This window comes from Thamnophis elegans, chromosome 7, assembly GCF_009769535.1.
Source record: "Thamnophis elegans isolate rThaEle1 chromosome 7, rThaEle1.pri, whole genome shotgun sequence".
Lineage (NCBI taxonomy): Eukaryota > Metazoa > Chordata > Lepidosauria > Squamata > Colubridae > Thamnophis > Thamnophis elegans.
Window position 1 is genome coordinate 64,922,774 of NC_045547.1, and position 23,602 is coordinate 64,946,375.

Below are 23,602 nucleotides of genomic sequence, written 5' to 3' on the forward strand. Positions count from 1 at the left end.
ATTTAACCAAGTCAATTGTATAACTTAAGAATACATTAATTAAACAGTTAAGAGTTAGATTGGTGTAATGATTAAAGGCACCAGGCTAGAAACTAAGAGGTCATTTGTTCTAGTCCTCACATAGGAATGAAGCCATCTGGATAATTTTAGGTTAGTCTCTCACTCTCTTAGAAGAGAGAGGAAACGATAAACTGCTTCTGACAATGTAACCAATAAAACTGCAAGGATTTCTCCAGGCAGTTGCCAAGAGTCAAGAATGATTTGAAGTAACATAAACACTTGTATTGCACGGGCAGTAGGTTTTCTCTCTGGCAACCACTTTGCCCTGTGGGTGATGCTTGCACTAGTAATCTTCCTCAGTACTGCCATATTTGGTCAGAACCTAAATTGATAACCTAAGGTGATATGGCCAATGAACGTATAGTTCCTTCCTTTAAGGGAAGACTCTTGATTGATCCAAAATCCTCCTTTGTGTTAAAGTACCATATGTACTGATGGATTGTACAACTAGCCCCCTTGAGTCAGAATTGGGAAATCTTTACTATTGCTTTTTAGAAGATGTGACTGAAGTATATGTCTATAGTGCATTGTTTGTCTAGTGAATGTGTTTCCTGCCTTATTAGTATAATGAGGGATGAACTTATAGACATCTGTTGAAATTTTCTTCAATTTATTTATTTATTAGACTTATATACCGCTTCATAGGGCTTTCAGCCCTCTCTAAGCAGTTTACAAATGTTTTAGCAAATTGAGTCAGCAACTTGCCCCCACAGTCCGGGTCCTCATTTCACCCACCTCGGAAGGATGGAAAGCTGAGTCGACCTTGAGCCAGTGAGATTTGAACCGCTGAACTGCAGATCACAGTCAGCTAAAGTGGCCTGCAGTACTGCACCCTAACCACTGCACCACCTCGGCTCTTCAATGATTTAAGATATTATCTAGCTATTTCAAGTTTGTTTTTACACAAGAGGCACATATACACATATATTTGTTGTCTTTACAGTGGAGGCTATGAATAGTTTCTGCCATCCTGCGCCCGACTCCCTTTCTCCAGTCAATCTTAGAAACATGAAGCTTGGGACTACAATGAAGTGTGAAGATCACAGGCATTGCTCTCTCCACTTAAGTGTTAAGACAAACCTGCAACTTAATGGTAAATCAGAAGATTTCATAGGGAATGTGGATAATAACTGGGGGCTCTTGTTCAGTGGAAGAGCATGTGGAGAAAAGCCCAGCTCTACTTCTAGATCTCTAGAGAGATCTAGAAGGAAGAACTCATGTCTTTCCCAGAGCATTATTGCATATGAGAGAAGGGGAAACCCAGGGCATTCTTTGGGTCCTGAGAAATCCTTTCAGATAGGGCTCCCATCACAATATTGGTAAACAGGTAAAGACGTTGTGATTCCATCTGAGAGAGCATACTTGTCCTGGTACCCAGGGCTTGTACACACAAACTGGTCTTGGTGTAGAATGTTCTCTTGGAGGGAGGGATAGTGCCAATAGGTTGCATCATGATTAACACTACCAAATTAGAATTGCAATAATATGGATGATCAATAGACAGCAGCAAAGAGATGGGAATTGTTGTACTGTTTGCTGCCATCTTGTGGTCATATTAGTATATACCTTGTTTGCCTGAAAATAAGACCCAACTGGGAAATAAGCCCTAGCATGTTTTGTCGGGATGCTCATAATATAAGCCGTACCCAAAAATAAGCCCCAGTTAAGATCATCGTGCAGATGGATGCATTTAGTATTGTGTTTCCCTGAAAATAAGACCTAACCAAAAATAAGCACTAATGCATATTTTGGAACAAAAAATAATATAAGACCTGGTCTTATTTTCAGAGAAACACAGTACTAAGGTAATTTAAAACTATGTGAAGTTCAACAGTGTGGGTTTCAGCTCAGTACAATGGCAGAATATTCCTTGGGTTTTTATGATGTCTCCAAGTGTCATTAAGAAACTACAAACTAAAATTAAATGAATGCAACTGGAAAGAAATCAAGAAAGATAGCTGTATCAAAGAAAACAACAGGAGCTGCTTTTATGCGGCAAACAAACTACTGTAAATCAATATTCCCAGTTGCATGACGCTAACATGATTCCATAGAGGAATCTATGAAAATACTTTCTCTAGCAGAAATTTTAGTGGAGATAAAGGAGATACGAAAGTAGGAGAGTCATCTGTCTAATCAATGTTAACCTTAATGGATTTGGTCAAACTGGATTGGCATTTATAGAGGTTGGCTAGTAATGCACTTTAGCTCCATGAAAGTAGAATTAAAAAAATGGACCTATCACTGTTTTCTTCTACATTTTATTTGGTAGAACTTTGAGGAGCATTTCAACTTTTAAAAGTGAGGTGCTCATCTTTGATTAGCCTATGCTTTCTAACAATGATGCTATTTGATTCAGAGGGCTTTTTATTTCTATGGTTCATTCCAGAGGTGGGTTGCTCCCGATTTGGCCCGGATCGGGAGGCTCCGCCCACCCACCTGGACGCTTCTGCGCGTGTGCACGTGAGCATGCCCAAACCAGTAGTAAAATAATTGGCAACCCACCACTGGTTCAGTCATAAAGGTTCCCCCCCTCTTTTATAATATTCTTTTGGAAGTGAGTAATAATTCTTTCCCCTCAAAGTTTGTTTCTTTGAATTCTGAATTTGCATTTATTTCTACGTTATTTTCAGAAAATGCTTCTGGTGTTCGAATTTGTTATTTCCTGATGGTTACTCAAAAAACCAAGTGTGTGAAGGTGAAGATTTCCAGGGAGCTAAATGCCCACCCTGAGGGAAATAAGGTAAAAGATTTCAGTTATTTCTACCATTTTATTGGAGCTAAACTTAAGTAGTCTAGGAAGAAGGTGATATGGTGTCTTTCAAGGTAAGAAGTGCTTTTTTTTCCTTTTAAGCTGACAGGGCAAAATTATATGTTCAGAGGTAAATTTGAGGTTCCCATTTTCTCATTTTATAGTGGTATGAAGTTATTTATAGAACAGAGTTGGATAGAGTCAGCCTTTCAAGCAAAAAATATCAACCAGGAGTACTCAAACTATCCTTATTTGAAGGCTACACTAAAAGAATCTTGCAGGTCTATAAGTACCTTTTATTTTTAATCTCCCAAATACTAAAGAGAGTCCCTTCTGATATGCTTTGTCTAACTCCACACCTCCTTTAGACTCAGATTTCTCTTATTTGACTTGTCTAGGCCAGCGATGGGTAATCTTTTGCTCGTTGCGTGCTGAAAGCATGCCCGCACAACATTGCACACGTGTGCCCACACCCATAATGCAATCTGTGTGCCCTGCCCCCCTGCGCATATACATATATATTCTCCCTGCGCATCCCCAGCCCCCCCGTTTATGCGCACATGACTCCCTGTGCCCCATTTTGGGCCTAGTAAGCCTCCCTGAAGCCTCTTGGGACCAAAAATAGGGCCCATGGGGCCCACCACTCCCCTCCGTGCTCCCCCACCCATCCACACACAACCCTACCCCCATGCATGTTTATACATCTCCTGCATGTGCCCCACACATGCAGGGCAGAGACTAAAAAATCAGCTGGCTGGTAGGAGGTGCATGTTCATGCGCAGTAGAGCTGAGCTGATGTGATGGCTTGTGTGCCCGCATGCCACCTGTGGCACACATGCCATAGGTTTGCTATCATGGGTCTAGGCTGTGACGCTTCCTTCTATCTTCCAAGGTCATTCCTACAGACCATTAGAAATAGGAAGGCTTGTGGATCTTCCCTTACATTTGATCATATATTTAATATGATATCTCCAATAAAATTGTTCTTTGAGGAACTTGCCTGCCTTGGAATTCTGCTTTGTATAGAGTTTTTACTTGGAACCCTGACAATGTCCTTATTTATTTAATAAATTGATATGGCAGCTCATTTCACTGAATGTGATTTTGGGTAGCATACAACCAACACTTAAACTAATGTTATATCTATTTTAAAAAGCTGAAAATATAAATAAAAGCAAGTTTGCTGGAGAACATGCACCTAAGCACAATATAATAATTATGCAGGCTTTCCATGGGATGTTCAAGGCTGCTGGAAAAGTTAGATTTGGGGGATTTTCTGAAAGATTAACAGTGATGGGCTAACCTCACCTTCGGTGGGTGTGGAGGGGATGATGTTCTAGAAAGCAGGAGGAACATGTCACCTGGATCCCATTGGATGAAAGTGGATGGGACCCTCAACACAATCCTCATGTTGGACCTGATGAGATGGGCAGATATGATTGGGAAATGGGTGGTTCCTTAAATAGTCTGGCCCTATGCCATGTAGGACTTTAAATGTGAAAATCAGCTTCTTGAATCACATTCAGAAGCAATGATCAGCCAGCTCAACTCACAGAACAAAGATACAATACAAGTATCCACACAGCTGTATTCTGCATCAATTGAAACTCGCAGATACTTTTGAAGGGAACCCCATGGAAAGAGCATTACAGTAATCTACTCTGGAAGTAACCAGAGCATGGGTGTCTGGCAGTGGTGGGAGTCAATTTTTTTTACTACTGCTTCTATGGGTGTGGCTTGGTGGGTGTGGCTTGGTGGGCATGGCAGGGAAAGGTTACTGCAAAATCCCCATTTCCTCCCAATCTGTTGGGACTCAGGAGGCAGAGAACAGATAGGAGTGGGGCTAGTCAGAGGTAGTATTTACTGGTTCTCCGAACTATTCAAAATTTCCACTACTGGTTATCCAGAACTGGTCAGAACCTGCTGAATACCACCTCTGGTGTCTGGGGCAGAGGTGGGTTCCTACCAGTTCGCACCTATTCGGTAGAACCGGTTTTTCAAATCTACCAAACTGGTTACAAGAGGTTCCACTAGTGGACTGGAAAGCAGGCCACACCTACAGAAGAGGTTCCAAAATTTTTTGAAACCCACCACTGGTCTGGGGGTAGAGCCTTGCCATTCAGTAAAGGGTACAAATAAATCACAATAGCACAACCCCTCCTAGTTACCACTGCCACTATGCCAGTGACTCATATATCATTGTGCAATGGGATCATGACACTTGAATAACATTATTTTGTCATCATCATAGCTTTCAATCTCCAATGTTGGCTTTGGAAGTTATTTTGGGATTAGAAGTTATATATTCATTCTACACAGTTCTGGAATTTTAATTTATTTTCCACACTAGTATACCAGCCAAATGGTTGCCGGGCCAAAGTGAGAATGAAGATATTTAAACTATTTAAAACAGAATCCCCAAAACACTAGTGCAAAAGGCACAAGAATTGGTTCAAATTGTTTCCACATTCACTAACTGATTACTGTCAGAGAGCATTAGGTTTATGTCTGCCTTGAGCTATGAAAATTTGTATGTTGACTATGTGTGGGTTAAGAATATTGCATGCCATTGCTTCCATATAGATTTATTTAGAAGAATATCCCTGAAAACACAAATCGAACAATTATTCTCCATAAACTTAATTATATCCCCCATGCTCACTTCACATTTTCACAGAGAATATTGTGTAACTCTCTCTTACTTCAAAAGGGAAGTACTTCCAACTAATCTGCCAATTCCTGAAATCTAGATTTGGCAATATATTTTTACAGACTTCTTCTTTTTGAAAAAAAAAAAAAAACCCACAGTGAATATGTATATAATGGTTAGGAAATATTACTCCAGAAAGGACATCTAGGGATTTTCCAGAAAAGCTTATACCTTATAAAAATACTTTGAGTTTGATATTGATTCATGGATAAAGGTTTGAACATTTCCTCAAACAAGGTAGATACTATTGGTATATACAGTATATCACAGAAGTGAGTACACCCCCTCACATTTTGTAAATATTTAAGGATTTCTTGCCAGCAGTTTAGACATTAATGGCTATGTGTTGTGTTATTTTGAGGGGACGGCACATTTAAACTGTTATACAAGCTGTGTACTCACTACTTTACTTTGTAGCCAAGTGTCATTTCTTCAGTGGTGCATCTATATTCATATGCTCATCTGGGCCCAGTTGAATTGACTGGATGCAGCATTTGATGCATGGGGGAAACAAGAAATACAACCCAAGTTCCAAGGCCAACAGTATTTACTTTTGTCCAGCTTCCTGCAAAGAAAGCTAAATCAGAGCCAATGTTGCAATCCAAGAAAATCTTTTAGATGTTTTACTTTGAATTAAATCCTCCTCTATTTATTATGGTGTGTTTGTGGGTTGTAGAGGAGAGTCCCATCTTAAGTTATAGAAGTTATAAGGATATGCCTTTTTTGTTTGCTTTTATTTATAGTTTTTTTCAGGTTTTTTTTTTTAAAAAATTGTATTTTAACTTTATTTTGAATAAAACAGAATGAAAAAAAGGATATGCCTCCACATGTCAATATTTCTGATTTTAACAATAATAAAATTTTCTGTATTAGAAATACTACTATTTTATCATAATCCAAATCTCTGAGTTTAATATAAAATACAATCAGGGTTCTTGCTCAAGAGTTTGCTTTAATGAAGGGGTCAGAGTTGCTTCCTGGCTCTTCAGTGGATTTGCAAGTTCTAACAGTAGGGCAGAACTCAATTTCAAGTAGATCCCAACTCTCAAAACTCTGAGTGAGGAGTCAAATTTGGAATTTTATCACTGCATTTCTTGAAATAGCAATAGCAATAGCAGTTAGACTTATATACCGCTTCATAGGGCTTTCAGCCTCTCTAAGCAGTTTACAGAGTCAGCATATTGCCCCCACAGTCTGGGTCCTCATTTCACCCACCTCGGAAGGATAGAAGGCTGAGTCAACCTTGAGCCGGTGAGATTAGAACCGCTGAACTGCAGATAACAGTCAGCTGAAGTGGCCTGCAGTACTGTACCCTAACCACTGTGTCACCTCGGCTCTTAAACAGGATAGCCTTTGGAAACTGAGAACATAATTAAGTGAAAATTAATAAATACAGAATAATAGAGTTGAAAGGGTCCTTAGAACTCTTTTAGTCCAACCCCTTTGCTCTGGCAGGAACTACCTATACCATTTCAGACAAATGGTTGTCCAATCTCTTCTTTAAAATTTCTAGTGTTGGAGCACCCACAACTTCTGGAGGTAAGCCATTCCTCTGATTAATTGTTCTCACTATCAGGGCATTTCTCTATAGTTCTATCTTCCAGAATTATTCAGGGTAAGAGAATAAAATAAAAATGACACATAACATTAATGTATTTGAAAAATAATCTTAGCGGAATGCTTGTTTCCGCATGTCTCATTTTGTGAAGTAGTGTCTCAACTGAAGATTCTTTCCATGCAAACAGGTCAAAATACAATTTAATTGCTTTGAAGTCAGTGTGGGACAACATCTCTACGTAACCATGACGACAATTCCAAATTATTGTGGAGTTAAACTGACTCAAGAATATTACGTTGAAGGTAGGAAACATTAAAAAATGTTGATCTCGTGTGCATGCAGCTGTGTGCACTTTCATGTTTATGCTAATGCAAATACTAAAATGAAGATGATGCTGACACAAATATCAGTTCAGGTGATTTACAACCATTTACCGATTGTTTGAAGTATAACAACACTGAAAAAAGTAACTGACAACTGATCCTTCATGCTCACAAATGTTGCAGCATCTCCACAATCAAATGGAGTTGCACATGTGTTTGCCTGCCACACCAGTGGTGGTTTTCAAATTTTTTAGAACCTCTTCTGTAGGTGTGGCCTGCTTTGTGGGAGTGGCTTGCTGGCCATGTGATCAGGTGGGAGTGGCTTGACAGTCATGTGACTGAGTGGGTGTGGCCAACTTGTAAAATATGGCGAAACTCCCTTAACAACGCTCTTGCTTAGCAACCAAAATGTTGGCTCAGAAACTCTGGCATTTGAAGCACGCAAGTCTTAAAGCTGTCAAGTTACAAGTTATCCTTGCACCCCTAACCCTTTAGAAAAAAACCCCCAGGGGTGTTCAAATTTGACAGCTTTAAGACTTGTGCACTTCAACTCCCAGAATTCCTCCTCTTGCTCTTCATCTTGATGATGTGCGGACGGGTGGGGGCAGGGAGCTGGAACCGGTTCTAAATGGCACTGTAGATTTGTGGAACCTCTTCTATAGAAGAGGTTAGAACTGGCAGGAACCCACCCCTGTGCCACACATGTAGAACCATCTCCTCTCCCCCTGACCTCCACTTGTCCACAAAGCCGAAAAGGTTGGGGAACTCTTGTTTTAGACCAGTGATGGCTAACCTTTCTGCCATCGCATGCCTAAAGTGGGGGTAGGCAGGGGGGGTTGTGCATGTGCGTGCCCATACCCATAATTCTATGCACCCACCCTCTGTGCATGCGAACGCCCCCCCTGCACTCCCCCCCTGTGGTCCCCCCACTTTTGGCACGTAATGGCATGGTGGATCCGTTTTTCGCCCTCCCCAGGCTCCAGACTCTTTTTAGGAGCCTGAAGAGGGTGAAAAAGGCTTTTCCCGCCCCCGGAGGCTCCCTGGAGGCTGGAAATGGCCCATTTTCCAACTTCCAGGTTGCACATTGGGCCATTTTTCTCCCTCTGGAGGCTTCAGGAGGCTTTCCCTGAAGCCTTCGCAGTGTGAAAAACAGCCCAATGTACAAACCGGAAATCCATTTCTGAACTTGCGTTTTGCACGTTGGAAAGTTTTTCACCCTCTGGAGGCTTCAGGAGGGGTGGGGTAGGCTGTTTTCACCCCCCCGGCTCCTAGAAAGCATCTGGATCCTGGAGAGGGCAAAAAAAGCATGGCAAAAGCAGTGGGGGAGGGAGCTCTGGTCACGTGCATAGCATTATGGGTGTGGGCACGCCCATGCACAAACCCCCTTCGCTCCCCCGCTTTTGGCACGCGGTCCAAAAAAACTTAGACATCACTGTCCTAAGTTGTGTTTCTATAATGGCTTAGATAAGCCGCTTCATTAGGTTCACAAAAGTCCAAAATCAAAGCAATCACTCATAGACCCAGAAGCAGAAAGAACCTAACTATATTTGAGAAAATTTAGCCCTCTCCAGGTTATCACTCCAATTAAATCCCTTATTTAATCATCATAGCTGAATCAATGAAATCTTTGTAATCTGTATGCTATTAAGGGCTTTCTACTGATTTCTGACAATCCCTCATGAAAATAAACAAGTTGATAATATGTTTTTTTTAATTTTGCAGACTGCAGAAACAATGATGTGGGGAAAAATATTCCAGATTGTTTTGGTAAGTTGAGGTCTCTGCGATCTAAAACAGTAGCATATTTAGTAGTCTGCTAAATATTCCATCAACAAGAACACATGGGTATTATCTATAAAAATCAGCTTAAAAACAGTTCTTAAATTCTTCTTTTTCTTCTGAAGCTGGCAATCTGGAGTTGAATCAAGGGGTTCAGAAATTGGACACAGTGAGGGCTGAAATGCAGCACAACTTACTAAAACCATTAGGCTTCCAAGGAGAAAAACTGGGTATCAAAGCTGGGTACCATTCCTCTAAAAATAATGAGATATTTTTCTAGTACAAGCCCTCTCATCTCATTTCTCCTGCAGAAATTATCCTTGAATGGATGAATTCCAGAGGTAATTTGTTTTGCAGAGGTTCTACCTTTCATATAGTCCTGCCGTCATCTAAAAAGATTCTTGTTTCCACAATTAACTATTCTAGCATCCACATTCCCCATTTTATGATTCAAAGAGAAGAGTTATAGGCCAATTGTTGTCTAATTTAGATAATATCTCGACTAATAGGTGGTGTTCAAATTCCATTAATCAAATGCTTTATGTCCTAATTTAGAAGTGAGTTGGTCAATTAGAACCTGTGATAACTAAATGCAAAGAGTGGAAAGAGTGCAGAGAAGAGCAACAAAATGATTAGGGGGCTGGAGGCTAAAATATATGAAGAACAGTTACAGGAATTGGGTATGTCTAATGAAAAGAAGGTTTAGGGGGTGACATGATAGCACTGTTCTAATATTTGAGGAGCTCCTACACAAATGGTGTATGTGTGTCAAACTATTTTCCAAAGCATCAAAAGGCAAGACAAGAAATAATGGTTGGAAACTAATCAAGGAGAGAAGCAACCTAGAACTAAGGAGAGATTTCCTAATGGTGAAAGCAATCAACCAATTGAGTAACTTTCCTTCACATGTTGTGGGTGCTCCATCACTGGTGGTTTTCTAAAAGAGACTGGACAACCATTTGTCTGAAATAGTATAGAGTTGGACTTAGAAGACCTCCAAGGTTCCTTCCAACTCTATTATTCTATATTCTAAATAAGAACTGAAGGTAATGATTATTATGCATATTGTATATATGTGTGTCTTATAAATGCACAGAAACTTGATATCTGGTTAAAGTTTCCTTCTAATCAGTAACTGGAGAACAATGGAACAATCTGGCCAGCTTGAATATGGAAATCCTAGACTAGCTACTGTTTTTTTTTATTTGAACTTTGTTGTACTCTTCACCATAATTTTAGCTGATTTCCAAATCCAATGTGTGTTTTCTTTTATCAGACGGGAAACAGAGCAATACCTCATAGTTCAAAAAAGACAGTTCCACATATATCTCTTGAGACAAGAGATGCTGAGTTTTATAGCTTCCTTGTCAAAAATAAATGTGATTAAAAACATGTATGTAATAATTGGAGAACCAGTTTGGTGTAGTGGTTAAAGGCATCAGGCTAGAAAGCCAGTAATTGAGAGTTCTAGTCCCACCTTAGATATGGCACCAATTGGTTGATTTTGGACCAGTGTCTCTCAGCCCTAAGAAGAAAAAGGCAACGGTGAATGACTTCTGCCAAGAAAAATTGCAGAGACTTGTTCTGGCAATTGCCAGGAGTAACACTGACTTGAAGGCACTCACTCACACTCACACTCACACTCACACTCTCTCTCTTTCACACACAGAAAGTAATTATTAGAAAACGCATATGATTTCTAGTACTTTACTTAATTTGACCTCTAAGGGACTTACTTCCAATTGGACATGTACAATCGGAGACATTTCTTTTTAGGATTCTTTAAGAGTTGACACTTGGTACTACAATTTTATTTATATTCACTCCAGATAAATTTGTATAAGATTGTACACTAACATTTAATACTTATTGAAATCAAATTTCCTGTACAAATAACACCAATATTCCAAATGAAGTTTAAACTCCTCAATTATCTTGTCTTGTATGGACACACAATAATTATTGGCTACCAAAAATACAAACATAAAACAGTACCCTTACTGTTTTTTCTTTGTTGTAAATTTCAGTGAGCAAAATGGCTTATAATGTGGACAGAACAAGAAAAACTATTTCAGTGAATATTTCAGATGTCCAAAACAGAGACTGTTATGTCCGTTTATGTCATCAAAGATTTGTATGTGAAGATGTGGGGCCTGTCACTTTGGTAAGTACTTGAAAGAAGCTGAAAATGTTTTATGAAATTAATTCAGCTAGCAAAGCAATACTGAAGGCATTTCAAGGGTAACATAATTCCATGGGAATTCCAATTCCAATAATAGAAATATGTTTTTAAAAATTATTATTTTTTCCCTTTTCCTAACATCTGCACCTTCCTTTCTTCCACCCTTTTCTCTTGCTGTTTTCTTCCCCACATTCCCTCTAGTATTTGAAGACATCTAATTGTGAGAAGTTAAATGAACAGAAATTCTAAGGATTTCTAAATGCAAATGATAAGATTTGGACTTGTTGCACTATAAAGGAAGGGAATACCAGTTTATGAAAAAAATGTATGGGATAGGATATAATAGGAGCTGCAAATTTGATAAATGCAAATGTGCAAATTTGATAAATAATTTATATATGAGGAAAAAAGAAAACAAGAATACATAGGCATAATTCCTAATGTGATCGGGAGTTTGTTGCTATGTTGGAAATTGTCTTTGCTAAGTATTATGAAAAAAAAAGCTGTATTCAGTTCTATGTGACCAATGGTTAATGACAAAAGCTTATTGTAGAAATTGGATGTTTTACTTGAGAAAAAGAATAGAAAATGAATAAAAAAGAATAAACAGAATAAAAAAGAAAAGAGGTGCATACAGTTATTCATGATACTGACATATTATAGAAGAAAATGTGTCTGCCTTTTGGAATATCAGAATGGAATCATGAATAAAACTTAACACACGGCAATATAGGACAAGTGAAGGAAATTATTTCTTCACTTAACCCATAGTTAAACTCAGTGGTGGGTTTCAAAAATTGTTCGAACCTACTCTGTGGGTGTGGCCTCCTTTGTGGGAGTGGTTTGCCACCCATGTGACTGGATGGGAGTGGCTTGCCACCCATGTGACCGAATATAAAGATGCCAACGACACTTGTCAGAACCCCCTTAAATTACCTCACACACAGCACTGGCATGCATAACAATATGATGTAAACTTGTTTTTTAAAAGGCATCTTTGATTTGCATTAAAACAACTTCAACACACGCAATGTTCTGATTGCACCACAAACGCAGTAGTCATCCTTACCTTTCACAGAGGCACTGAGTTTTATAAATATGAGCATGATAGTGTAGAATAATCATATCCAAGGACCAGTGGTGGGTTTCAAAAATTTTTGGAACCTCTTCTGTAGGTGTGGTCTGCTTTCCGGGTCCACTGGTGGAACCTCTTCTAACTGATTCGGTAGATTTGATGAACCGATTCTACCGAATAGGTGCAAACTGGTAGGAACCCACTTCTGGTTAAACTATACAATGTTGTAACTATTAATACATACTGGTGGCTGCCAAGTTGGCCAACTTTACAGAGCCTTAGATTAGTTCATAATAGTTAAGCCCATTTGTAGTTATTAGTTATGAGAGTTATGGATTAAGGTCAATATTAGAGAATTAAAAATTCTGGCTTTCATTCTTCCTTTCAATTGTCAAGACAAGAAGATAGGTACTAAGAAACATTGTTTGGTGCTGGAAATATAAATAGAATGGGAGACTGGACTGGAATAAGAGATGACAATGGGCATCTGATCTACTTAATTTCTAATAAATATGAAAGAGAATTTAGAATAATAGGCATCTTGACCAGTGAAAATGTTAGCAAACAACCCATGCAACATACACAGAAGGAAAACAACCTCAATGCACCTAAGTGATATTTTCCCTTACAATGGAAATTCTTCCAAAAGGCAGTAGGAGACTCTTTTTCCATTACTCTCTTTTGTATTTCCTTCCTCCCTCCCTCCCTCCCTCCCTCCCTTCCTTCTGACTTTCTAAGGATTTGTACACAAAATCTTCTTTCTTCAACCAGATCTTTGACCGAGACCTTCACCTTTTGCTCCTATTTGAGAGGAAGCTTAACTTTTTCAGGACTGTGTGAAATTAGGAACTTCCATCAATTTCTGATTTCTTCCCCCAATAATGTCTTTGTGTTCTGCTTATCAATTTCCAATAGATATTCCTATAGTCAATAATGGACTATAGATACCCTCTTGGGATTGATGGAAGAAATGTCCATCTGGGTTCAGTTCCAAGTGGGGAGAAAGACACTAGAAACATGGAGACTGCTTGGAAATATGGTTTTAATGGTGGACAGGGCCACATGGCTTGAGGACCTGGGCAAAAAGGCGATCACCTGCCTTAAAGATCTTGAAGAAAAAGGGGAGAGATGCTGAGAGTCCCTGGGTTTTAGTCTCCCTCTTGGCTTTTGAAATTGAGCTTCTATTCTTATTGGTTGTCTTGCAGGGACAACTTTGTAGGTTGTAGGTTGTCTTTTGAGTCCCAAGCTTGGTTAAGCTGTTGCTGGGTGATCATGTAATAAAAGGGCTTTGGGATTTCTGTTATGGCTCTGCCTGAAGGAGATAGATCTTTGTTAGGTAGAATACACTGGCCCAGGCCTTAATGTTCCATTTAATATTTCTTAAAATATTTCATTTCCCTAGGAGAGGGGTGGGTGTTAACTTCCTACAGGGTCATTACTAGATTTCTCAGCATATTCTTATGTCAGTAAATATTAGACTGACCCCTGTTAACTTTGGACCATATTTATCTGCTTTTAATGTTTAAACTAGTGCTAAAGAAAGTTAATGCAAAGAAATGTAACTAGAATGGTTGGAAAGTAAAGATGGATAAACCATGTCATTGGGAGGGAGGCTAGGGGTATAATTGAGATTCAAAAATATGAAGTCTTCTAAAGGGGATTAGGAGTAGGACTTCTCTCCATCTGTTTTGACTAGGAAGTTGTCTTTGGCCCAACTGCAAAATCCTTTTCTTTCTTCCCAAGTAATCCCCACAGTCTAAACATATACATGGAATTACTTTGAAATAAGTCAAAAGACAGCTTTAATTCTACCATGATCCTGGAGTAACCCATAAATAACTGCAATGTTTTGCAGTATTAAGCTTAAAGTGCTGAAGACACCATCTTGTGCCAGCTTGAAGACCCGCTGTGCGGAACAGCAAAATGCCCAGTTGATATTTGTATAGATACATGCATCTTTCTGCAACTCTTCCGTCTGTGCAAAAACATTTGACTTGTCACCTCCTGTTTTATCATTTCAGATTCAGGGAAAAGACGCGATGAAATCTGCTTCTTTGCAATACACTCAACTTCTGCCTTGTCTGTGCATTGAGGTAAATGTTTCCATGTAGCTTGATGTACGAATTAGCTCAATATTCAGGAAGCCTTAAAATACCCATTCACAGCTGTCTACGGGATTGGGTCAACATACAAAAAAAATCAGCTGGCGCTTTGACTATGCCATAGTGGCCACCATCTTGAGATTTTTGAGCACAATCTGCAGACAACTCTGAGATCTGTCAGGCCCGGAAGCCATCTTTTGTATTGGGCCTTCAGGCCTGCCACATTTATTGCTGTGGAAAAATGAGAGGGGGGATTATATGGAGTATGGGAGATATATAGTTTAAATAACATTCCTTTCTCAGAGAGTCAAGGTCATCCTAACCTGCACCAGAGGTGGGTTCCTACCGATTCAGCCTGGTTCAGCCGAGTAGGTAGTAACTCGGCTGTCCACGCCCCCAAACCGGTTATATTGCACATGCGCATACGTGAAGCGTGCATGCACCTGAAGCATGTGCCTGAGTGAACCAGCAGTAAAAGAATCTGGAACTCACCCCTGACCTGCACCTAGAATGGTGTGACTGGGAGGCATCTCCAGTTGGGATGGTGTTTGATTGGACCATGTGATGGACATGTGGGTGCTGGGAAGGGACTTGAATTTTCATTTGGATGAGGAAAACCTGGAAGCTTTCAGATTTGGGTTTTCCCAGATGTGCCAATATGACATCTCTAATGAAATGAGTTTGAGGAAACTCAAGGCTCGGTGTCTTCTTTTGTTAGGGGTATTACTTGGAACCCTGACAAGATCATGACTTAGGGGAGGCTAATCCTAAATGGAAACCTCCCACCCATGATACACAGATAGCAAAAATCTCAAAATGGTTTGCGTTAGTATTACATCCAGTTTTCAATATTTAATCATTACAAAAATAATAATCACATTCATTTTATTTAGATATTTTCAAGAGAAGAACTGAGAAGTTTATTTTTGGCGTATTCTTTCCTATTGTACATTTATGTTATTTCGATTCCTCCATAAGACGTTTTAGGAGAAAGGCCATGTAGACAGTGTCATATGAGCAATAGATACTTAAATTGAAAAGCAATTTAAAAGTTATGGTGATTGGAATTAATGGATGCATATTTGGATTACAGGTATGGCCGGCAATTTTAGATGCACGAAGAATGCAGTTGTGCCCATTCAAGAATGGCAAGTGATATGTCCTTCTTGCATTTTCTGAGTAGTGATTATGCAATTTCAGAAACATAACGGGTGGGAAGAATAATGTCACATGTAGTTGCCCCCCCCCACACAAATAATCTGTCACTTGTGTCATTTGAGTGGGTAGCAAACACAAATTGTAAAGTAAACAAACCAATATATAAATCTGACTTCTTTTCTTACAGATGTATTCCTACATTTGCTTATTTATAAAAATTTTGAACTAAGCCCTATAACAACAAACAAAATGTGATCGTCTTTCTTATTTTTCTAATAATGGGAATAATTGCAAAAATCTAATCATTTATGTTGTTGCTATTACAAGACAGGCATATAACCTTCACTTATCATTCTGATCTAATTGTAGGACAATCATGGATTCAGGTCAAATGACAGAATAAGCCATATTAGTATGATTCTCTATCTATCTATCTATCTATCTATCTATCTATCTATCTATCTATCTATCTATCTATCTATCTATCTATCATCTAGCTATCTATCTATCATCTAGCTATCTAATATAAACTTCAGAATGTGTTGTTAAATTGAGCAATCTCTCTCTCTCTCTCTCTCTCTCTCTCTCTCTCTCTCTCACACACACACACACACACACACACACACACACACCAATGTGAAGTGTTTTGTTGACATGAATCAAAGTGCACATGATGCTAACTATTGTTTGCATGTTAGACTGTTGAGCATACGCTTAAGAAAACAGGCCACAATGTAATTTATGGAGTCTCATCAAAGCCAGTGAAATGGTATCATATGAACATATTTATGATCTGATTTCTCTGTTTGCCAGAGCAACCTCACTTGCACTAGTGATTAAGATGCTGGTTATTATAATTAAAACCTTACATGGGTCAAGTGCTGAACATTCGCAGGATCTTCTAGTCTGAGTGGTTTATGTCCATCCAATAAGATCTAGCAGGGACGTCTGAATCCCATATTTGAGGAATTCCCATCTTCAGGAATCACCAGAGTGGGGCTTTTCTGCCTGCCCCTCTCCTTTGCAAGAATGCTATATTTGAAGGCAGGTTAGCACCAATCCTGTTGACATTCCGAAAGCTATCATGACCTGGTTCTTCTGGAAAACATCTGGGGACTGGGCATAAGATGATTCCTCTCCATTCAGTAGTCAATACATCTAGGACAATGATGGTGAACCTTTTCAGCACCAAGTGCCCAAACTGGAATGTATGCGCCTGGGTTGGTTCAGGATTTTTCTACTGCCAGTTCACTCAGGGATGTACTTCAGGTGTCTGTGTGTGCTTTGTGCACACTCTAGATGCATGCTTTATGCACACTCTTGATGCATGTTTTGTGTGGACTCTTGATGTGCAGAATGCGTGTATGCACAATGGTAAAAAACCCAAGATGGTGCTGCCTATGGTGCCGCTGATAGAACTGGGTTGGGGGTATAGGTGGCCGAGTTACTACCTACTTGGCTGAACTGATTCAAACTGGTAGGAACCCATCTCTGGCATGTGCGCAGGCATATGTGCCAGAAACCCAAAGACCGACATGCACATTGAAAGCCCAAAGGCCAGCTGGCCAGCAGGTCTTCGGGTTTCCAGTGCACCAGCGTGCATGTGCATGCCAGAAACCAAAAGAGCAGCTGGCGATGGCTCATGTGCCCATATTAAGGGCTCTGCATGCCACCTCTGGCACATGTGCCACAGGTTCGCCATCACGGATCTAGGAAAATGTTGATAGATTGGCGAGCTGATATTTTTTTTATTCGTTCAATTTTATTTCTGTTCCATTTTTGAATGACAGAATATCTTTGGAACTGGGTGGCACATAAATTCCTGAAAATGAATGAGTCTCCAAAATATGCATACACACTATTTATATCCCCTTTCTACTGTCATTCAGAGTTGCCATGATAAATTAAAAGCTCATTTGATATATATTTAGCCAGAACAATAGCATTCCAATGATTCATAAACCATATTTTCACATGGACTGATTTTCTTTTTAGCTACAAGAACTGTCAGAAACAACTTTAGCATATGATAGAAACATTTTTATCTCTTACACCGTAATTTGTATAAGCTTATGAAGAGAAGACAACATGTATAATTTGAAGTTAGCAACAAATATCAAATATGATATTTAAGGGTGAACATGATAATAAATAAGATGGCTTCATGTCTATTTTTTGCAACAAATAATAAAGTTTGCTAAATTAGGCTAGACTTACTCATTTTCTGTACCAAAATGGTACAGAAATAAAAGCTGTCATAGTTTTAGCATAACAAAACATGTAACAATAGTAGTAGATACTAACTCTGAAAAAAACCCCATTTATTAGAATAGAATAAAAACTTTATTGTCACTTTAAATGTATGCTAACCAGCATACATTAAAATGAAAGTTCATTGCTTTCAGCTCTCAAAAGATAACCATTTTTATTTATTTATTTATTTCATTAAATAAATTTATATGCTGCCCAATCCCGAAGGGCTCCGGGCAGCTATGTGCATATACCCACATACACACCCATACATGACACATAGAAACATTGCAATCCAATTAGAATGTATACATATACATGGTGGGGAAAAAAAGAATACTGAGAAGTTTACAAGATGGATGGCAAGTCTTATTTCTTAGATACATGAAATTTGCTTCCAAATTTGCACATGCAGGTCTGGATTAACTATTATGCACAATGGTGGGTTTCCATTATTTTTACTACTGATTCGCTCTTGTGTGCGCGTGCGCTTCTGTATATGCGCAGAAGCATCCTGGCAGGTGGAGTGAAGCCTCCTACTGCCACCAGTACTGGTTTGTCCTAGGGGACAACCCACCTCTGATTATGCAAAATAAGCATGTGCTGAAGACTCTAAGAGGAGGGGGCATCACAAAGGTTTTTCTCCTGTTCTTAAGTCTTTCACTGCCACACTTAACTTTTGCCAGGTTTTCATACTTGTTTTTATTTGTATTTGACTTTAATCTGCACTGCTAAAAAAAATATGTTTTTTGGCATGATGAGTGATTAAAGCATAAAAGTTTGTTTTGAAGGGATCATTAGATATCACATTTGTTCTCATTCTATAGAAGGAGAGCTTCCTTTCCATTGAGGAGCACCATTGTTGGGTTGTGCTTGGGACATCAGTTGTGCTTGGGACATCCAGTCTTATGTACATGGAAAGAAAAGTGAATAAAAAAACAGAAAGAAAGAGGGGGCATTCTATAACCCTATACCTTCTAGCGGAATGAATTAATTCTGCACGGTTATTTGATATGGGTTTCAAACTATTGGTGCAGAAGTTTGGATACTACTTCACTAGCAGAGAGGAGTGCAAATTAAGCAGGCGAGGAAGCAAATGTGCAGAGGGGCTAGAACCAGCAGCGACCCAGGTCTGCCACACCCCTGAATCTGTTCTCTCAGCGGTGCTTTAGGTGCCGCCATCTTGTTTTTGGCTTCTGCGCATGCACAGAAGCATTTTTAAAGTAGTGTGCATACATGCATTAAGCGCATGTGGGGCGCATCCCTGAGCAAACCTGCAGTAGCAGCAACCGGAACCCACCAGTAGAGGCTAAACCAATTTCATTGTATACATGATGTACAATGACAATAAAGGCTTTGAAATGTGAAATTCTGAATGTTAAAGGAACTCATATTTATGTGCCTTTGTTTTCTTCATTTTTTTTGTCTTAGATACTAAATCCCTGTGGGATAATATTATTTATCAACCTGCCACACAAACACTGAGTTGGGAAGCTGCCTGTCCTGTTCATGTTACTGTCAGCCTTTGTCAACTGATGAAGATTAATGATCAATGTGTTGATCTTGAGGGCACTGTCAACATTGCTACAGAGAAAGTAAGCAATAATTTAAAAAAAAGGAAAATGTTCACTATGTAAGAGGCAGGCTTATTGCCCAGATCTTTTCACATTACTTGCTGTCATGAATGTTTCTCAGATGCATGAAACTTCATTTAGTTCAACTGAATTATTTTAGTCAGATTTACTAGGCAATATTTTAGACTTGTCAGGTTCCTATAATGAAGCCTTATACTGTGCTCAACAGCCCATGCAGATAAAAGCAGAGACCACTTATGCCTATCTTTCTTGATATCTGACTCACTTGTAAGGCCAAAAATGCATACCCCAATCCAACTTTCTATAAACTGAAATTGAAAAATGGAAATCCTAATCTGGGTTGCTCTAGATCAGGGGTCGGCAACCTTAAACATTTAGAGCCACAAAGGTCATAAACAGAAGCCCCCCATTCAATTCTGGAGCCGACCAGAAGTCTGGTTCCCTCATCATAGAGTCTCCTCCTAGCGCAGCATCTTTTTTCCTCTACCTGTCCTAACCAAAAGCCCTATCAATTGTGGAGCTTGGTTTGGTTGGTTTGGTTGGTTGGTTGGTTGGTTTATTGGTTTTGTATGCCGCCCACTCCCGAAGGACTCCGGGCGGCTCACAATAAACAGGGGAGGGAATAAATAAGACAATACAAACAATTTTAAAATCCACAACAGTCACAATTAAGACGGGACTGGGTGCTTTAATAGCCCCCAGCCTGCTGGATCAGCCAGGACTTAGTAGCTTTACGGAAGGCTGGGAGGGTAGTAAGGGTCCAGATCTCCACGGGGAGCTCGTTCTGCTGACAGGCAACAGGGAGCCGCAGCAGAGGGATGAAAGAGCCACATGTGTCTCCAGAGCCGGGTTGTTGATTCACGCTCTAGGTTGTAAATACAGTACTTTCCCTTTGACAAATCTCTCACTTCTCTAAAATTTGAATCACCCAGATGTCTTATTGTAAACATGAAAGATACTGCTTTATATTCTTGACACACATACGAAGCAACATCTGAATCAAGACACACCTATAGCCAATGCTAATCCCTTTTTACAAAACTGGCAAAATGAAATGAACAAAACTAAATGAAAGCATTGCCAAATATTTTGAATTAATGTGATCTGCATCCAGAGATGGATTTATAATGTAGAAGCTTATCTGCAAACATCAATAATAGAGAAGGTTTTCACAACTGCCTATTACACTCTCTGTATAGTTAACTAACCCTGTGTCTTATGAGTTTTGGAGTGGGTGAATCAGGATGGAGGATATATGGATCTCTGGAATCCATTGATTTTCATTCAGCTGATTTTTAAAAATGAAAACTGCATGGTAATGGAAGAATTATCACACTCTATAAAAAACACAAAGTAACCCAGTAAAAAATGTACTCAGAATTTGGAGCTCTCTACAAATACTCCTATTTCATATCAATGCTAAAGACCTGCATGACTATATGAAAGCATGTATTTCTTGAGTTGGAAGAGGAAGTTCATTTTGGCTTGCCTGATCATGTTGCAGAAATAAAAAGGCTACCTTCTTTTGCAGCAATTCTGGGCTCTCCAACTCATGCTTCCACTTTATGTATCACTTTCTGAAATGCCAGGAAGAGGATAATATACAAGGGCTTTCAAGGAAGTGATGAGACAGGGAAGTCCATCATATTCATGAATGTGCATCATTTAAAAAAGGGAACATTCCTACCCCACCTTACAGGGATACTAAGCAAAGTAAATAAAACACTTCTCCCTTACATCCAGTAACTTCAAATATCTTACAGGGAAACCAAGAATAGTGAATTCATTATGGGCTCCATTGAGAAACTCATTGTAAAGTTTGTACTCGACGGCATCCATAGTGCAGTAATTATGCATCCCTAGTCAATGAATAGGGGACGTGGTGGCTCAGTGGCTAAGATGCTGAGCTTGTCAATCAGAAGGTCAGCAGTTCAGCAGTTCGAATACCTAATGCAGCGTAACAGAGTGAACTCCCATTACTTGTCCCAGATTCTTCCAACCTAGCATTTTGAAAGCATGTAAAAATGCAAGTAGAAATATAGAAACCACTTTTGGTGGGAAGATAACAGCGTTCCTTGCGCCTTTGGCATTTAGTGATGCTAGCCACATGACCATGGAGACGTCTTAGAATAGTGCTGGCTCTTCGACTTAGAAATAGAGATGAGCACTGCCCCTAGAGCTGGAAACAACTTGCACGCATATGAGGGGGAACCTTTACCTTTTTAGTCAATGAAAGATCTTCTTTTCCATACCCCTTTGGTGCATAAATGATATAACAAATGTCTGTTAATTTCAAATTTCAACCACTTATTAGAAAAAAAATTCCCAATGGGCAAAGGGACTAATTAATAGATATGGTCTATTTTGAGGGTGCTTACTCATTTGAGTTTTTATTTTATTCATTAAACAGATTAATATGACCAGCAAAATCACACATAGTGATTTTAGGTGGTGTACAACAATAAAACATGAATTTAATTTAATTTAATGCAATCCCACCTGCAGCCTCTTCACAGCAGCAACAGACACAATCAAACAAGTCACTTGATCAGCTCAGTGGTGGGATGCAGGTGGTACGCACCGGTAGGGGGGTACCGATGCCTGCCAGGAGCAGCAGGTACCGTTCTGGTATGGTGCTCCAGAGGGCCCACCCACCCGCACGAGCTCCTTACCTATATTTGAGGTCTTTGGCGCTTCCGTACATGGAGCGTACGGCACTTGCACAATGCTCCGTCGAGCAGCTGGAGTGTCGTGGAGGTAAGGACACATGCACGTGCTGCACACATCTGCATGCATGCTGCATGTGTGCATGTGGGGGACGCCGGGCCCTGTTGTGCTGTACCAGTTGCACCAGGATCCGGAACCCACCAATGGATCAGCTCCATATCAATCCAGGGTCCCCAAGACTATTAACAGACTCTTTGGAGTCTTACTGAAAAGTAATAAGGTGGAGGTGAATCTTATTGTTGGGAGGCACTACAGAGAAGGCCTTTTCTCTTAGCTTCACCAGATTTATTTCCTTAATAGATGAGACATTCAACAAGCTCTGCCTTCCCACTCGGGTCGTGGTAGAGGTAACTGGAGAGAAGTGGTACTTCAAATAATCTGGACACAAGCCATATAGAGCTTTAAAAAGCTTTAAAGCTTTGGTTTGAGCCAACTAAAATTTCTGGATACTCTTTAAGGGCATCTCCATGTAGAGCATGTGACAATAGTTCAAATAGAAATAACTATGGCACGGGTGATTGTTAACTCAAACAGGTTATGAAATGGTTTTCTGTTAAGGATGCCATAATTAAAATCCTCTGTCAGCAAAGCATGGTCAGAATTTGAATCACGATGACAAATTATTGTCAGCAAGGTATGGGGGTATTATATAGATTTTTTTCAAAACCAATTAAGAACCAAAACCAAAATTCATTTAATAGTGAATTCAACAAGGTCAAGAACTTCCTTTTTCTAGGGGCAAGTCTAAAGGGATAACCACCTCTTTAGTAGATGAAATTGACTCTAATATACACCATCCCTCTGCTCATTGTTAATACTCTTTTGAGATACTCCCATCTCTTTCTTAGCCCAGAGATTTCTTTTACAATCCCTGCTCTTAGCAGAGATCAGATCAGACAGCCTTCATTACAAATCTAACATTCTTGTCCAAGTACAGAATAGTTTCAATGCACAGGGAGGAGTTATGGAGACAAATACAGTTGTGGAGACAAATACAGGGTCAGTAGAGATTACTTTCCCCCTTCACTCCAATTGTGTTCATTGTACATGATATATCATTGAAATATGATAGAATGTTCTTGTTTGGATGCTTGCCTTTTCAGGATTGGCTAACAATCTAATCATCTTTTCTCAATCAGGTGAAATATTGCCGAGTTGATACACATCCAAGTCTTTGCATCAAGGTATAACAAGGTCCAATTGCTATGTCTAAGTGAGAGGTCATGGCCCTCATTCTGGTTTATGGCCTCAATATAGATTTAATTCAATTTGACCGAAATGACCTTTTCTACTGTACAAGTCTCTTGTTTCTTCTGTTGGAGCTTGAAACT

At 39.5% G+C, this 23,602-nt stretch overlaps 1 protein-coding gene across 4 annotated transcripts in view; it reads left to right on the top strand.

Annotated features, from left to right (window-relative positions):
- Positions 1 to 23,602, top strand: part of LOC116511635 (putative interleukin-17 receptor E-like) — a 63,698-nt gene that overhangs the window by 20,761 nt on the left and 19,335 nt on the right. For all 4 annotated transcript variants that reach the window (XM_032221789.1, XM_032221788.1, XM_032221792.1 and 1 more), the window contains exons 3-11: positions 1,004 to 1,153; positions 2,694 to 2,803; positions 7,268 to 7,382; positions 9,126 to 9,170; positions 11,210 to 11,346; positions 14,461 to 14,532; positions 15,635 to 15,689; positions 19,381 to 19,544; positions 23,411 to 23,455. In XM_032221789.1, coding sequence (XP_032077680.1) covers positions 1,004 to 1,153; positions 2,694 to 2,803; positions 7,268 to 7,382; positions 9,126 to 9,170; positions 11,210 to 11,346; positions 14,461 to 14,532; positions 15,635 to 15,689; positions 19,381 to 19,544; positions 23,411 to 23,455 — 893 coding nt within the window. The remainder of the gene's footprint in view (positions 1 to 1,003; positions 1,154 to 2,693; positions 2,804 to 7,267; positions 7,383 to 9,125; positions 9,171 to 11,209; positions 11,347 to 14,460; positions 14,533 to 15,634; positions 15,690 to 19,380; positions 19,545 to 23,410; positions 23,456 to 23,602) is intronic.